Genomic DNA, 13,720 nt, shown 5'->3' on the forward strand with positions numbered 1-13,720 from the left:
CAACTCTGAGAACGACCTGCATTGGTAGAGGGAGTTTCTTTTTCAGAAACTGCCTAAATGAAGGAAATCCCAGGTCCACTTGTGCTTCAGTTCTTCCTCACTCTCCTAGTGACCTAAATGAGTGCAGGCCTCTCAGCCCTGTCTCACTGTCTGCACAATCCCCCACCATAAGTGGGCTCAGTCCCCTGTTGGGGCTCTGATGGACTCAGTTGAATGTAAGGGATTGTATTGGTCTTAGGACTCCAGGAAGATTCTCTTGAAACAGCTGACCATATTTCCTGTTGTGATTCAAAGGGAAGCATGAACTTAAATCTTGAATTATATCAGATGATGTCTTTATGGGCATTGAGCTTTATGGAACTGCCAGGACTTAGATCCCACTGATTGTAGGGACTGTGTTCAGGATCCCTGATTCTTTACCTCTCTATTAGTTACCTTCAAGTTTCTGGCAATCTTGTGTAATCTTGGAATGGAAGGAGGAGCTCAATGGTGTTTGTATTTGATAGTCTTGGTCATCGTTGCATTGGAACATGCTTTGAGTTTGTTATGGTTGCTTTGTACACAGGCAACCAAAGATTGATATCACCAGCCTGGTCCTCTGGTCTGTTGAGCCAACCAGATTTTGAATATGATCCTAATACTTTTTAAGGAAAAATTAGCCCAACTTGAATTGAGGGGAGAAAAGCGGAGGGATATTGGTTCTACTACACCTCGGGTGTATAGCACTGCATGGGCATCTCCTGTAGATCACAATACTCTTTGCATAAACATGACCCTGAATTGCCCATAGATAGTTAAAATAAATTTAGTATACTCTTTATTTTAGAAAGATTTCCATTAAAAAACATTAAAAATATAATTTATGTTATTAACTCAGCTATACTGAAAATAGTAGTATCCAGTGTGTCTCTGCTTCTCCAGGGTTCTTTATAGAGGAAGTCTAAATGGAAATGTGCTTTTTCTGAAAGGGTTTATAGAGGTCATCTAATCTGATACTTTCATTTTACAGTAAAAAAAAAAAAATGGTGTAGAAATTGACTTGCCCAAGATTACCCAGTTACAGCTAGTTCTAGGTTAAGGATTAGAAGCCAAGTCTGCTTACAACCTCTCCAGTGATCTTTTCACTATACCAGATCATATTTTGCATCTACAACTTTTTAGCTTCTGTTTTGATCAAATTGAAAGCCAGCAAAATGATGCCTCAATCCTTTTAATAGAAATATCTTTCAAAATGTGGTTTGATTTGGTACAAAGTTTTGTGTTTTATTTCATTAGTTTATTTTATTAATCCCCTTTTCTTATTTATAATTGTTAGCTAAAAATGCAAAATATTTTTCAATATTCTTGAGTGTTTTTTGAGTTGAGCATACATTTTTAATTTTCAGATGTTGCTTTTGAAACACGACAATTTCCAGTACCTTCAAAAGTACTCTCATGTTAAGAATTTAAATGATACTTAGGAACATCAGACTTCATGGATAATAAAGTAAGAAAAAGAGATTGATTTCACTTTATAATTGTAGCAGCGGGGAAGTCAATGTAAATACCTGCTTGCCTCCCTGCAAATCATCCCTGTGATTTCTGTATTGCAGTTGGGTATTTAGGGTAGTGTGTACAGGGGAAGATTAATTGAAGAAGATGAAGTGAAAGAAATGTGAAAGTGGAGAAAGAGAGGATAATGAGAATAGGGCATCAGAGGTATATGGATACTGTTCACATTTTTCACCCAGGCACTGATCTGCTGCTATTTATCAGTCACATAATCTTTGCCCCATTGTGATAATCTCTTACCTTTCCTTGAAATTCAGTTAATTTGTATTAGAAATAGGCATTCCTTGATGTGCTATTGGTCTCTTCTGCATAGTTTTGCTACATAAAAATATTTTCCATATAAACTTCATTAACAAATATTGTGATTTGATTTTGTATTAGAGATTTTAATAGTTTAGAATCTTGAGAACTTACTTTACTTTATTCTTTTTATTTCCCCTCTTTGTAGGAAATTAAGAGAGAGATCGAACCCAAGGAAGAAAATTTTCCTTTTAAACGAGATAAGCCTGGAAATGTAGCCAATCTTGTGCAACGCATAAGCACTTACGGACTTCCAGCAGGAGGAATTCAGCCACATCCCCTAACCAAAAATGTTAAGAAGAGTATGTAAAAACTATCTTCCTTTTCTAACCATTTAAAATGATGTCTGAATGATTTAAGAGAGCAGCATTCAAATTGTTCTTTTATATTTAGGAATAAATGCTTCATGGATCATTTGTGGTCCGGGGCTGTCATTTAAACTTGTTACTCATTTCCTGATTCATCCAGCTAGAAATGACCTCTTTTCTTCTCATTTCCTAGTTTTTATTTTTTATGTTTTTTAGGTACTTAGATTTGATTTTGGCATTATTTGGTTGAGTGTACTGGTAAGAACACTAATTTTAGGATTTTGAATTCCTGATACCACTGCTGTGACTTGGTGCAAATTTCTGAACCCCTAGTTTCCTTATCTGTAAAATAATGATGATGATGATGATGATAATGATACTTTTACCTACAATAAAGGATGTGTATCTAAACTGCTGTTTTTAAGGATGACCATGAGAGGCAGCAGCTTATTCAGATAAGAGGACTATTCTTGAGTTAGGAACATCTCTGTTGAAAGCCTCTGATCCATGTTATTTGCATGATTGTGAGCAAGTGACAACCTTTTAGTGCCCCAGGTCACTATCAAAGATTATAAATTGGAGAAGAGTTACAGAACCTTTGTGGATGGAGGGAATTTCCTATACTGATAAAGTCACAGGTTACATGTCTAAACCAGAAAAAAAATTCTCTTTCCATCTATTCTAAGTTTCTTGAGAGCAGGTTCATATTTATCTTTGCATTTGCCCCAGGCTCTGACTAGTTAGTGTTTTTCCATGTATTAGGCACTTAATAATTATTTTTTGGTTATCCATTAATCTGAGAGAATTCACCCCAGCATCCTCCTTTACTCCTACTCTTATGCTATAAACTTTAGTAACTCTTGTCTCAAACTTTTACCTAGATAAGCATTGTATCTACTCCCTGTAATTTGTTAAAAGGATCTGACCAGGTAGTCCATTGAGTATTTCCAGAATGAACTCACAGTCATTTAAAGGAATTTAATAGAATCTATGAGATGGAATAATTCATTTCCCTCCCAAATCTTAGATATACTGTATGCTCTTGAAGATAATTCTTAACATGCCATATCATCTTTACTTGAAAACTGACATAGATAATCCAGGCATTGACAAGAATTTTGCTAAATAAATTTTCCCTTTAGAGGCAAGAGTGATAAATATTATTCAAATATGAACAGTGCCTACATTGATGAACATTCATAGATGCTTACTAAATAAATGAAAGTGGTTAAGAGATCACAATATATTAGTCTAGTCATGAGTACTAAATTAGTGTAATAACATATCCTTACCTATTATGGAGGATTGAAAACTATAAAAGAGAATCAAAGCCACAGGTAGATAACTGAATTTTATAGTCATTAGGTTTTTTTTTTTTTTAAATTGACTTCTTAAATATTCCTTATAATTCAGCATGACAAAAAGAATTGTCCTTAAGGCTATTTATAGTGCAGTGTAAAGGGAAGTCTGCATGGTGCTAATAACTCTCCCCTTTTTACTTTTGATATATTTTATTTGGGGATTATTTCTGCACATTATTTACAAATGGGATGGGGAACCTGTGTCCTCGAGGACACATGTGGCCCTCTAGGTTCTCAAGTGTGGCCGTTTGACTGAATCCAACAGGATATATCCCCTTAATAAAGTGATTTTTTTCATAAGACTTGGACTCAATCAGAAGGCTGTACCAAAGGGCATAGAAGGCCGTATCATCTCCTCATTACTCTAGAAGGGTACCTTAACCATTTTTATGAGAAGTACATATTTGGCAGTTTGGGCATTTGACTGAAAATGGACTCATTCTCAGAATGTTTTTAAATGTGTAAAATAAAGGACATAAGACCACAAAAGATGTCAGTTAAATTGAAATGCAGTTGCCACTCTAGTTCAGGCTCTTATCTTCCTTGAATTTATGTAGTAACCTCCTAGTTGGTCTTCCTACATGTGAATATCCTTCTTTTCTCCAAACCATTATTTACATCAAAACAAAAGTATTCTTCCTAATGCACAGGTCTGATCATGTTCTACAAAACCTTCAAAGCTTCTCTCTCTATTTACTGAATAAAATGTTATCCCAGTATTTGGGTTTTTTCACAATCTGTTGTCAGCCTTCCTTTTCAGCCTGATTTCATGGTACTCCCTTGGAGTAGTCATTGTTTCCTCTTCCTCTTTCCTGCACCTTTATCCTTTGTTCTGTTGACAGTGAGCAGCTCTTCTATGAAGTCTTTTGATATTTCCAGTTACAAGAGATAATAAATTGATACTCCTTTGATTTTGGCTTCTTTAGACTCAGTATGGCAGCTTGCTTTAAAGACTGAAAATAAGCAGCTTTGAAAGAATATAAAGCAGTGTAGTCAAATGTGCACATTGTGTGGTGTTATTTTTCTCTCAAATGTGACTAAAAGAAGTCATAAAGATCTCATTGATTTGTAGATAGCTCTTCTCTGAGTGAATTAGAAATTTATCACAATTAATTTAACTACTTTTCTTTTTATGTGCCTGTGAAACTATTTGCTAAATGCCTGCTGTATACCAGGCATTGTAGTAAGCTCTCAGGATACAAAGAAAGGCAAAAACTACCCCTGATCACAAGGAGTTCAGGCATCTATTGAGGGAGACAGCATGCCAACAAGAATGTACAAATGAGGTATATAAAAAATAAATTGGAGAAAATGTCAGAGGGAAGGCATGGACAATAAGGAAGACTGGGAAGGGCTTCTTGCAGAAAGTGGGAGTTTAGCTTAGACTTGAAGAAAACTTTTGGGGAGCCAAGAGGTGTAAAACTGCAGGCTTGAGGACCAGCAAGTGAAAATGTATGAAGTTGGGAGTAATTTGTGGGAGTAGTAGCAAAAAAAGGGCGGTGTCACAGAATATATGAAAGGAGGGGAGTGAGATTTAAGAAGACTGGGGAATTAGGAAGGGGCCAGATTATAAAAAAACCAAACAGAAGATTTTTTATTTGATCCTGGGGGCCTCTGGAGTTTAATGATTTGGAGGTGGGGTGATAAGATCAGACCTTCACTTTTTAGAAAGATCTCTTTGACAGGTGAGTGGAGGATAGACTGGGAGTGGGGAGAAACTTGAGGCAGGGATTCCCTCCCTCCCTTTCTCCTTCTCTTCATCTTTTTTTCTTAAGGACCATGCCTTAAACCCAAATCACTTCGGTTCTAATTGATTATCCTACAGTATATCCCAGGCCAAGCCCCACTTGGTCTTTCTTTGGTCGCTGGTTGCTATTTGGACCAGAAATCCTGAGAGCCTTCCACTCTGTATTAGCAGCTACATTAGCACACAAGGTGGGCTGTTAGCACAGGTTCTTTGATCTTCTTTTCTATAGGAAAGACAACTTTAAAGGATCAACAATCTTACTTTAATTACAGATAAGTAGAAAGAAATGAGTACAGAAAATATAAGCAGAGAAATTAGCAGAGATACAACAGACCAGGGCTCCAATTGTCTGAACAAATACACCACCAGACTGGGAGAACACCAATATCTGAGTCAGCTTCGCAGAGTCTTGTTGAGGGAATCAAAAGATCCTTCTCATGAGCAAGCCCCCTTAGCAAAATGCTACCCTCCAAGAATATATAACAAAGACTAGGCCAGTTGGCCCAGGTCCCCAATGGCTCAGAGCCAGAAGGCATGAAACCTAAGTGACTCATCACAATTGTGATTCAACAGGGTTCAAAGTAGATTAATCCTTCAGATGTTTACAATTTAGCCTGAGCCTAGGAAACTGAACTCCAGAAAAAAAAGACAACAAAAAATCCCACTTTTCTTAAGCTTATACCCTTTGGTACTGATTCTTTTTTTTTTTTTTTTTTTTTTTGACTAGGTAAAGAGGCCATTCTCTGCCTCATTGTACCTAGTCTTAATCACTGAATTGAATCTCTTGGAGGTAATGAGTTCACCAATAAAATATTGTAGACTGAGAACATGAGAGAGTAGAGGACAGAGCCCTGAGGGACAATCATGGATAGTAGCCATTATCTGTATAAAGATCCAGCAAAAGACACTGACAAGGAGAGGTCACACAGGTAGGTGGAGAACTCAGAGAGAACAGTGTCAGGAAAACCTCGAGAGAGGAAAGTACCAAGAAGAGGACGGTGGTTAGTAGTGCCAAAGGCTACAGAGAGGTCAAAAAGGTTCAGTATAGATTTGTGGAAAGACATTTGTGTGCAGATAGAAAAATAGATCTGTGCTTGTGGCTATATCATGTTTGGACCTCACATTAAGAAAATTTCATTAGTGGCCCTAAATAGGTAGTACTAAAAAATTTCATTAAGGCACAGAGAGGTTAAATGACTTGCCTATGGTCACACATTGAATAGTGGGATAATCAGGACTTATTCTGTACCTTACTAACTTTCAAGCAGACCTTGATTCCACTGTGCTGCATAAATAGTTTTAGGCCAAAGGTAATAACATTTTTAGTATTTTATCTTTTTCAAATTGCATGTAATTTTTTTTTTACATATTTTTTTTAATTTTGAGTTTCAGATTCTCTCCTTTCCTCCCACCCCATTGGAAAGCCAAGCAGTTTTATATAGATTATACATGTGCAGCCATGCAAAACAAATTTTTATATTAGCCATGTTGCAAAAAAATAGACAAAAACCCCAAAGTTTTAAAGAAAACATACTTTGATCTGCATTCAAACTCCATCTGTTCTTTCTCTTGAACTCAAGAACATTTTCCATCATAATGGATCATTGTATTACTTGGCATAACTAAGTCATTCACAGTTGATTGTTGTATGATTTAAAAAAAAATTATTTTTGGTTTTCAACATTAACTTCCATAAGATTTTGAGTTTTGCATTTTCACCACCTCCTCTCTCCTTAAGATGACGTGCAGTCAGATGTAGACTCTGCTTCTACATTCACATCAAACATATTTTTACATTAGTCATGATGTAAAGAAGAATTAGAACTAATGGGAGGAACCATGAGAAAGAAGAAACAAAACAACAAAAGAAAAGGAGAGCAAATAACATACTTCCTTCTGCATTCAGACTCCACAGTTCTTTCTCTGGATGTGGATAGCATTTTCCATTGTGAGTCTTTTGGACTTTTCTTAGATCTTTGCTTTGCTGAGAAGAGCTAAGTCTATCAAAGTCAGTCATTGCACAATGTGACTGTTGCTGTGTGCAGTGTTCTCCTGATTATGCTTATTTCAGTCAGCATAAGTTCATATAAGTCCAGGTTTTTCTGAAGTCTAGCTGCTTATCATTTCTTATAGCACAATAGTATTCTATTACATTCATAAATCACAACTTATTCAGTCATTCCTCAAATGGTGGACATCCTCAAAGTTTATATTTTTTTGCCACCACAAAAAGAGCTGCTATAAATATTTTTGTACGTGTGGGTCCTTTTTCCTTTTTTATGATCTTTTTGGGATATAGCCCTAGAAGTGGTATTGCTGAGTCAAAGGGTATGCGCATTTTTATAGTTCTTTGGGCATAGTTCCAAACTGCTCTCCAGAATGGTTGGATCAGTTCACAACTGCACCAATAATGCATTAGTGTACCAGTTTTCCCACATCTTTTCCCACATTTATCATTTTCTTGTTTTGTCATGTTAGTCAATCTGATAGGTGTGATGTGACACCTCAAGGGTTGTTTTGATTTGCATTTCTCAGTAGTGATTTAAAACATTTTTTCATATGACTATATATAGATTGCTTTAATTTCTTCCGCTGAAAACTGCCTATTCATATCCTTGACCATTTATTGATCAATGTTGTTAGCAGTGTACAGTTTTCTCTTGGTCTGTTCATTTCACTTTCCATCTGCTCTCATAGATCTTTCCAGATTTTTGTGAAAGCATCCTGTTTGTCATTTCCTATAGCATAGTAGTATTCCAACACAGTCATATACCACAGCTTCTTATTCCCCAATTGAAGTGCATCCTCTCAGTTTTAATCTTTACCACCACCAATGAAACTACTATAAATCTTTTTGTACATATAGTGCCTCCCCTTCCCCAACCCTTCTTTTGGATACAGACCTAGTAATGGCATTGCTGGGTCAAATGATAGGCATAGTTTTATAGCCCTTTGGATGTAGTTCCAAGTTGCTCTCCAGAGTGGTTGAATCAGTTCACAGCTCCACCAGTAATGCATTATTGCTCCTATTGTTCCACATTCCCTCCAACATTTGTCATTCTTCTTTTCTGTAATATTAGCCAATCTGCTCGGTGTGAGGTAGTACTTCAGAGTTGTTTTAATTTGCATTTCTTTAATCAGTAATGATTTAGAGTATTTTTTTTCTATTACTACAGATAGTTTTGATTTCTTCATCTGAAAATTGCCTGTTTCTAAACTTTGACCATTTATCAATTGAGGGATGACTTATATTCTTATAGATTTGACTCAGTTCTCTATGTTTGAGAAATTTGAGTACTTCATCAGAAAAACTTGCTATAAACAATTTTCCCTCAGTTTTATGGTTTCCCTCTAATCTTGGTTGTATTGGTTTTGTCTGTGCAAAATCTTTTAAATTTGATATAATGAAAATTACTCATTTTACTTCCCATTATCTTTTCTATCTCTTGTTTGGTTATAAATTCTTCCATTATTCATAGGTCTGGCAGATAGACTATTCATTGCTCTTCTAATTTGCTTATGATAATACCTTTTGTGTCTAAATCATATACCCATTTTGACCTTATCTTGGTTTATATCATGGGAGATGTTGCTCTGTACTTATGCTCTATTGTTTTCCAGGTTTCCCATAAGTTTTTGTTCCTTTTGTTTCCATTTACATTTGTTTGGTAGCTTTGAGGAAAATAATTTCAATTGAATGTATGAGAGCTGAAGTTAAATTCAGAGAATTTAGAATAAGTGAGAGGAGAAGTAGAGGCAGTGAGTTTAGATGGTTTCTCCAAGAGTTTAACCAAAGGGAGGAGTGATATAGGACAGCAACTGGCAGGGATGATAAGAGTTAAATTAGGATTTTTCTAAAATGCTGGAGATATAGGTATGTTCATAGGGATCTTCACAAGAATAAGGACTATGTCTTCATGTGAAATGGGGCCAGAGGAGAATAGTGGGAAAAAGACATTTGAGTAATGTAATATGAGAAGGAGGGAGCTTTTTGACAAATGAACTCAGTTTTTTTTTTTTTGACTGTGTTTGGCCTTCATTTTCTTTTCCTTTTTTTAAAAAATTTTTTAAATTTATTTTTAGTTTTCAACATTCATTTCCACAAGATTTTGAGTTCCAAATTTTCTCCCCATCTCTCCCCTCGCTTCTAGGGCAAGATAGATTTCTGTACCCCATTACCAGTATTTCCTATTTCCCAGTTGCATTCAAAAACAATTTTCAACATTCATTCCTTAAACTTTGAGTTCCAGCTTCTCTCCCTTCCTCCCCACCCATCTGAGAAGGCAAGCCATTCGTATAGGTTATGTATGTGTAGTTTTGCTAAAGACTTCCATAATAGGCATGTTGTGAAAGACTAACTATATTTCCTTTCATCCTATTCTGCCCGCTATTTATTCTCTCTTTAGACCTGTCCCTCCCCTAAAGTGTTTACTTCTAATTATTCCCTCCTCCCTTTTGCCCTTCCTTATATCATTCCCCTCACCCCACTTGTCCCCTTCTCCCCTACTTTCCTGTAGTGAAATATATATTTTCATACCAAAGTGAGTGTGCATGTTATTCCCTCCTTAAGTCAAATGTGATGACAGTAAGCTTCACTTTTTCCTTCTCACCTTCCCCCTTTTCTCCTCCATTGAAAAAACTTTTTCTTGCCTTTTTTATGAGAGATAATTTGCCCCATTCCATTTCTCCCCCCAATATATTCCTCTCTCACCCCTTAATTTTATTTTTTTAGATTGTCCTCTGTGTGTGTGTGTGTGTGTGTGTGTGTGTGTGTGTTTATAATCCCTCCAACTACCCAAATACTGAGAAAAGTTTCAAGAGTTACAAATATTGTCTTTCCATGTAGGAGTGTAAACTGTTCAACTTTAGTAAGTTCCTTCTGATTTCTTTTTCCTGTTTACCTTTTCATGCTTCTCTTGATTCTTGTATTTAAAAGTCAGATTTTCTGTTCAGCTCTGGTCTTTTCATCAAGAATGCTTGAAAGTCCTCTATTTCATTGAATGACCATTTTTTTTCCCCTGAAGTATTATACTCAGTTTTGCTGGGTAGGTGATTCTTGGTTTTAATCCTAGTTCCTTTGACTTCTGGAATATCATTCCAAGCCCTTTGATCCCTTAATGTAGAAGATGGTAGATCTTGTGTTATCCTGATTGTGTCTCCACAGTACACAATTCTTTCTTTCTGGTTGCTTGCAGTATTTTCTCCTTGACCTGGGAACTCTGAAATTTGGCTACAATATTCTTAGGCGTTTTCCTTTTGGGGTATCTTTCAGGAGGTGATCAGTGGATTCTTTCAGTATTTATTTTATTCTCAGGTTCTGGAATATCAGGGCAATTTTCCTTGATAATTTCATGAAAAATGTTGTCTAAGCTCTTTTTTTGATTTTGGCTTTCAGGTAGTCCCATAATTTTTAAATTGTCTCTCCTGAATCTATTTTCCAAGTCAGTTTTTTTTTTTCCAATGATAATTCACATTGTCTTCTATGTTTCATTCTTTTGGTTTTGTTTTGTAATTTCTTGGTTTCTCATAATGTCATTAGCCTCCATCTGTTCCATTCTAATTTTTAAAGAACTATTTTCTTCAGTGAGCTTTTGAACCTCCTTTTCCATTTGTCTAATTCTGCTTTTTAAAGCATTATTCTCCTCATTGACTTTTTGGACCTCTTTTGCCGTTTGAGTTAGTTTATTTTTAAAGGTGTTATTCTCTTGAGCATTTTTTTGGGTCTCCCTTAGCAAACTGTTGACTCACTTTTCATGATTTTCTTGCATCTCTCTCATTTCTCTTCCCAATTTTTCCTGAAGCCTGCTGCAGTTGTGAATTGCCCATCCCTGCACTCCACTCAGAGACCCATGCTGTAGACCTTTCTTGTTGGCCTTCCAAGCTGCCTTGGGTTGGAAATTTCTTTCACTCTGTCGTTTTGTTTCTTCTGCTGCTCTGGAATTTGTTTTTTTTTTTTTAAATTCTTTTTTATTTTTTAATTTTTCTAATTTTATTCATTCATTCATTCATTTATTTATTTAACATTCATTTTCACAAAATTTTGGGTTCCAAATTTTCTCCCCTTTTTGTCCCCTCCCCCCACCCCAAAACACCGAGCATTCTAATTGCCCCTATCACCAATCTGCCCTCTCTTCTATCATCCCTCTCTGCCCTTGTCCCATCTTCTCTTTTGTCCTGTAGGGCCAAATAACTTTCTGTACCCCTTTACCTGTATTTCTTGTTTCCTAGTAGCAAGAACAGTACTCGACAGTTGTTCCTAAAACTTTGAGTTCCAACTTCTCTTCCTCCCTCCCTCCCCACCCCTTCCCTTTCGAAGGCAAGCAATTCAATATAGGCCATATCTGTGTAGTTTTGCAAATGACTTCCATAATAGTTGTGTTGTATAAGACTAACTATATTTCCCTCCATCCTATCCTGCCCCCCATTACTTCTATTCTCTCTTTTGATCCTGTCCCTCCCCATGAGTGTTGACCTCAAATTGCTCCCTCCTCCCCATGCCCTCCCTTCCATCATCCCCTCCACCCTGCTTATCCCTTTCTCCCCCACTTTCCTGTGTTGTAAGATAGGTTTTCATACCAAAATGAGTGTGCATTTTATTCCTTCCTTTAGTGGAATGTGATGAGAGTAAACTTCATGTTTTTCTCTCACCTTCCCTCTTTTTCCCCCCAAACTAAAAAAAGTCTTTTGCTTGCCTCTTTTATGAGAGATAATTTGCCCCATTCCATTTCTCCCTTTCTCCTCCCAATATATTTCTCTCTCACCGCTTAATTTCATTTTTTTAAGATATGATCCCATCCTCTTCAATTCACTCTGTGCACTCTGTCTGTGTGTATGTGTGTGTGTGTGTGTGTGTGTGTGTGTGTAATCCCACCCACTACCCAGATACTGAAAAGTTTCAAGAGTTACTAATATTGTCTTTCCATGTAGGAATGTAAACAGTTCAACTTTTGTAAGTCCCTTATGACTTCTCTTTGCTGTTCACCTTTTCATGCTTCTCTTCATTCTTGTGTTTGAAAGTCAAATTTTCTTTTCAGCTCTGGTCTTTTCATCAAGAAGGCTTGAAAGTCCTCTATTTCATTGAAAGACCATTTTTTCCCCTGAAGTATTATACTCAGTTTTGCTGGGTAGGTGATTCTTGGTCTTAGTCCTAGTTCCTTTGACTTCTGGAATATCCTATTCCACGCCCTTCAGTCCCTTAATGTAGAGGCTGCTAGATCTTGTGTTATCCTGATTGTATTTCCACAGTACTTGAATTGTTTCTTTCTAGCTGCTTGCAATATTTTCTCCTTGACCAGGGAACTCTAGAATTTGGCCACAATGTTCCTAGGAGTTTCTCTTTTTGGATCTCTTTCAGGTGGTGATCTGTGGATTCCTTGAATACTTATTTTGACCTCTGGTTCTAAAATCTCAAGGCAGTTTTCCTTAATAATTTCATGAAAGATGATGTCCGGGCTCTTTTTTTGATCATGGCTTTCAGGTAGTCCCATCATTTTTAAATTCTCTCCTGGCTCTATTTTCCAGGTCAGTTGTTTTTCCAATGAGATATTTCACATTATCTTCCATTTTTTCATTCTTTTGGTTTTGTTTTGTGATTTCTTGGTTTCTCATAAAGTCATTGGCCTCCATCTGTTCCATTCTGATTTTGAAAGAATATTTTCTTCAGTGAGCTTTTGAACCTCCTTTTCCATTTGGCTAATTCTGCTTTTGAAAGCATTCTTCTCCTCATTGGCTTTTTGAACCTCTTTTGCCAGTTGAGTTAGCCTATTTTTCAAGGTGTCATATTCTTCAGCATTTTTTTGGGTCTCCTTTACCAGAGTGTGGACCTGCATTTCATGCTTTTCTTTCATCTCTCTCATTTCTCTTCCCAGTTTTTCCTCCACCTCTCTAACTTGATTTTCAGAATCCTTTTTGAGCTCTTCCATGGACTGAGCCCATTGGGTGGGCTGGGGTACAGAAGCCTTGACTGCTGTGTCTTTCCCTGATGGTAAGCATTGTTCTTCCTCATCAGAAAGGAAGGGAGGAAATGCCTGTTCACCAAGAAAGTAACCTTTTATAGTCTTATTTTTTTTCCCTTTTCTGGGCATTTTCCCAGCCAGTGACTTGACTTCTGAGTATTCTCTTCACACCCACTTTGCCTCCAGATCTGCCCAGCCAGAGCTTGGGGTCTGAGATTCAAATGCTGCTTCCCAGCCTCAGGGCTTTGGGTGGGTGGGGGGGCTGCTATTCAGTGTGAGATTAAGTTTAGGTGCTCAGGTCAGGGCAGGGCTGCCTCATGGGCTCAGTTCCCTCAGGGGGTTTATGTGGAGACTTTCAACAATGGATCCAATCTCCTGCCTGCTTGGGGAGCCCTAGTCTGCTGCCGCCTCCGCTGCTGCCTCCCCAGGGGCCCTGAGTTATGGGGGCACCCCTTTCCCCTCTCGACAAGCTGAGAAGACTCTCTCACCAACCTTTGG

General features: G+C 37.2%; 1 protein-coding gene across 6 annotated transcripts in view; it reads left to right on the forward strand.

The window, feature by feature from the left end:
• Positions 1-13,720, forward strand: part of CD2AP (CD2 associated protein) — a 186,928-nt gene that overhangs the window by 56,145 nt on the left and 117,063 nt on the right. For all 6 annotated transcript variants that reach the window (XM_072642382.1, XM_072642383.1, XM_072642384.1 and 3 more), the window contains exon 3: positions 2,000-2,153. In XM_072642382.1, coding sequence (XP_072498483.1) covers positions 2,000-2,153 — 154 coding nt within the window. The remainder of the gene's footprint in view (positions 1-1,999; positions 2,154-13,720) is intronic.

This window comes from Notamacropus eugenii, chromosome 2 (assembly GCF_028372415.1).
Source record: "Notamacropus eugenii isolate mMacEug1 chromosome 2, mMacEug1.pri_v2, whole genome shotgun sequence".
Lineage (NCBI taxonomy): Eukaryota > Metazoa > Chordata > Mammalia > Diprotodontia > Macropodidae > Notamacropus > Notamacropus eugenii.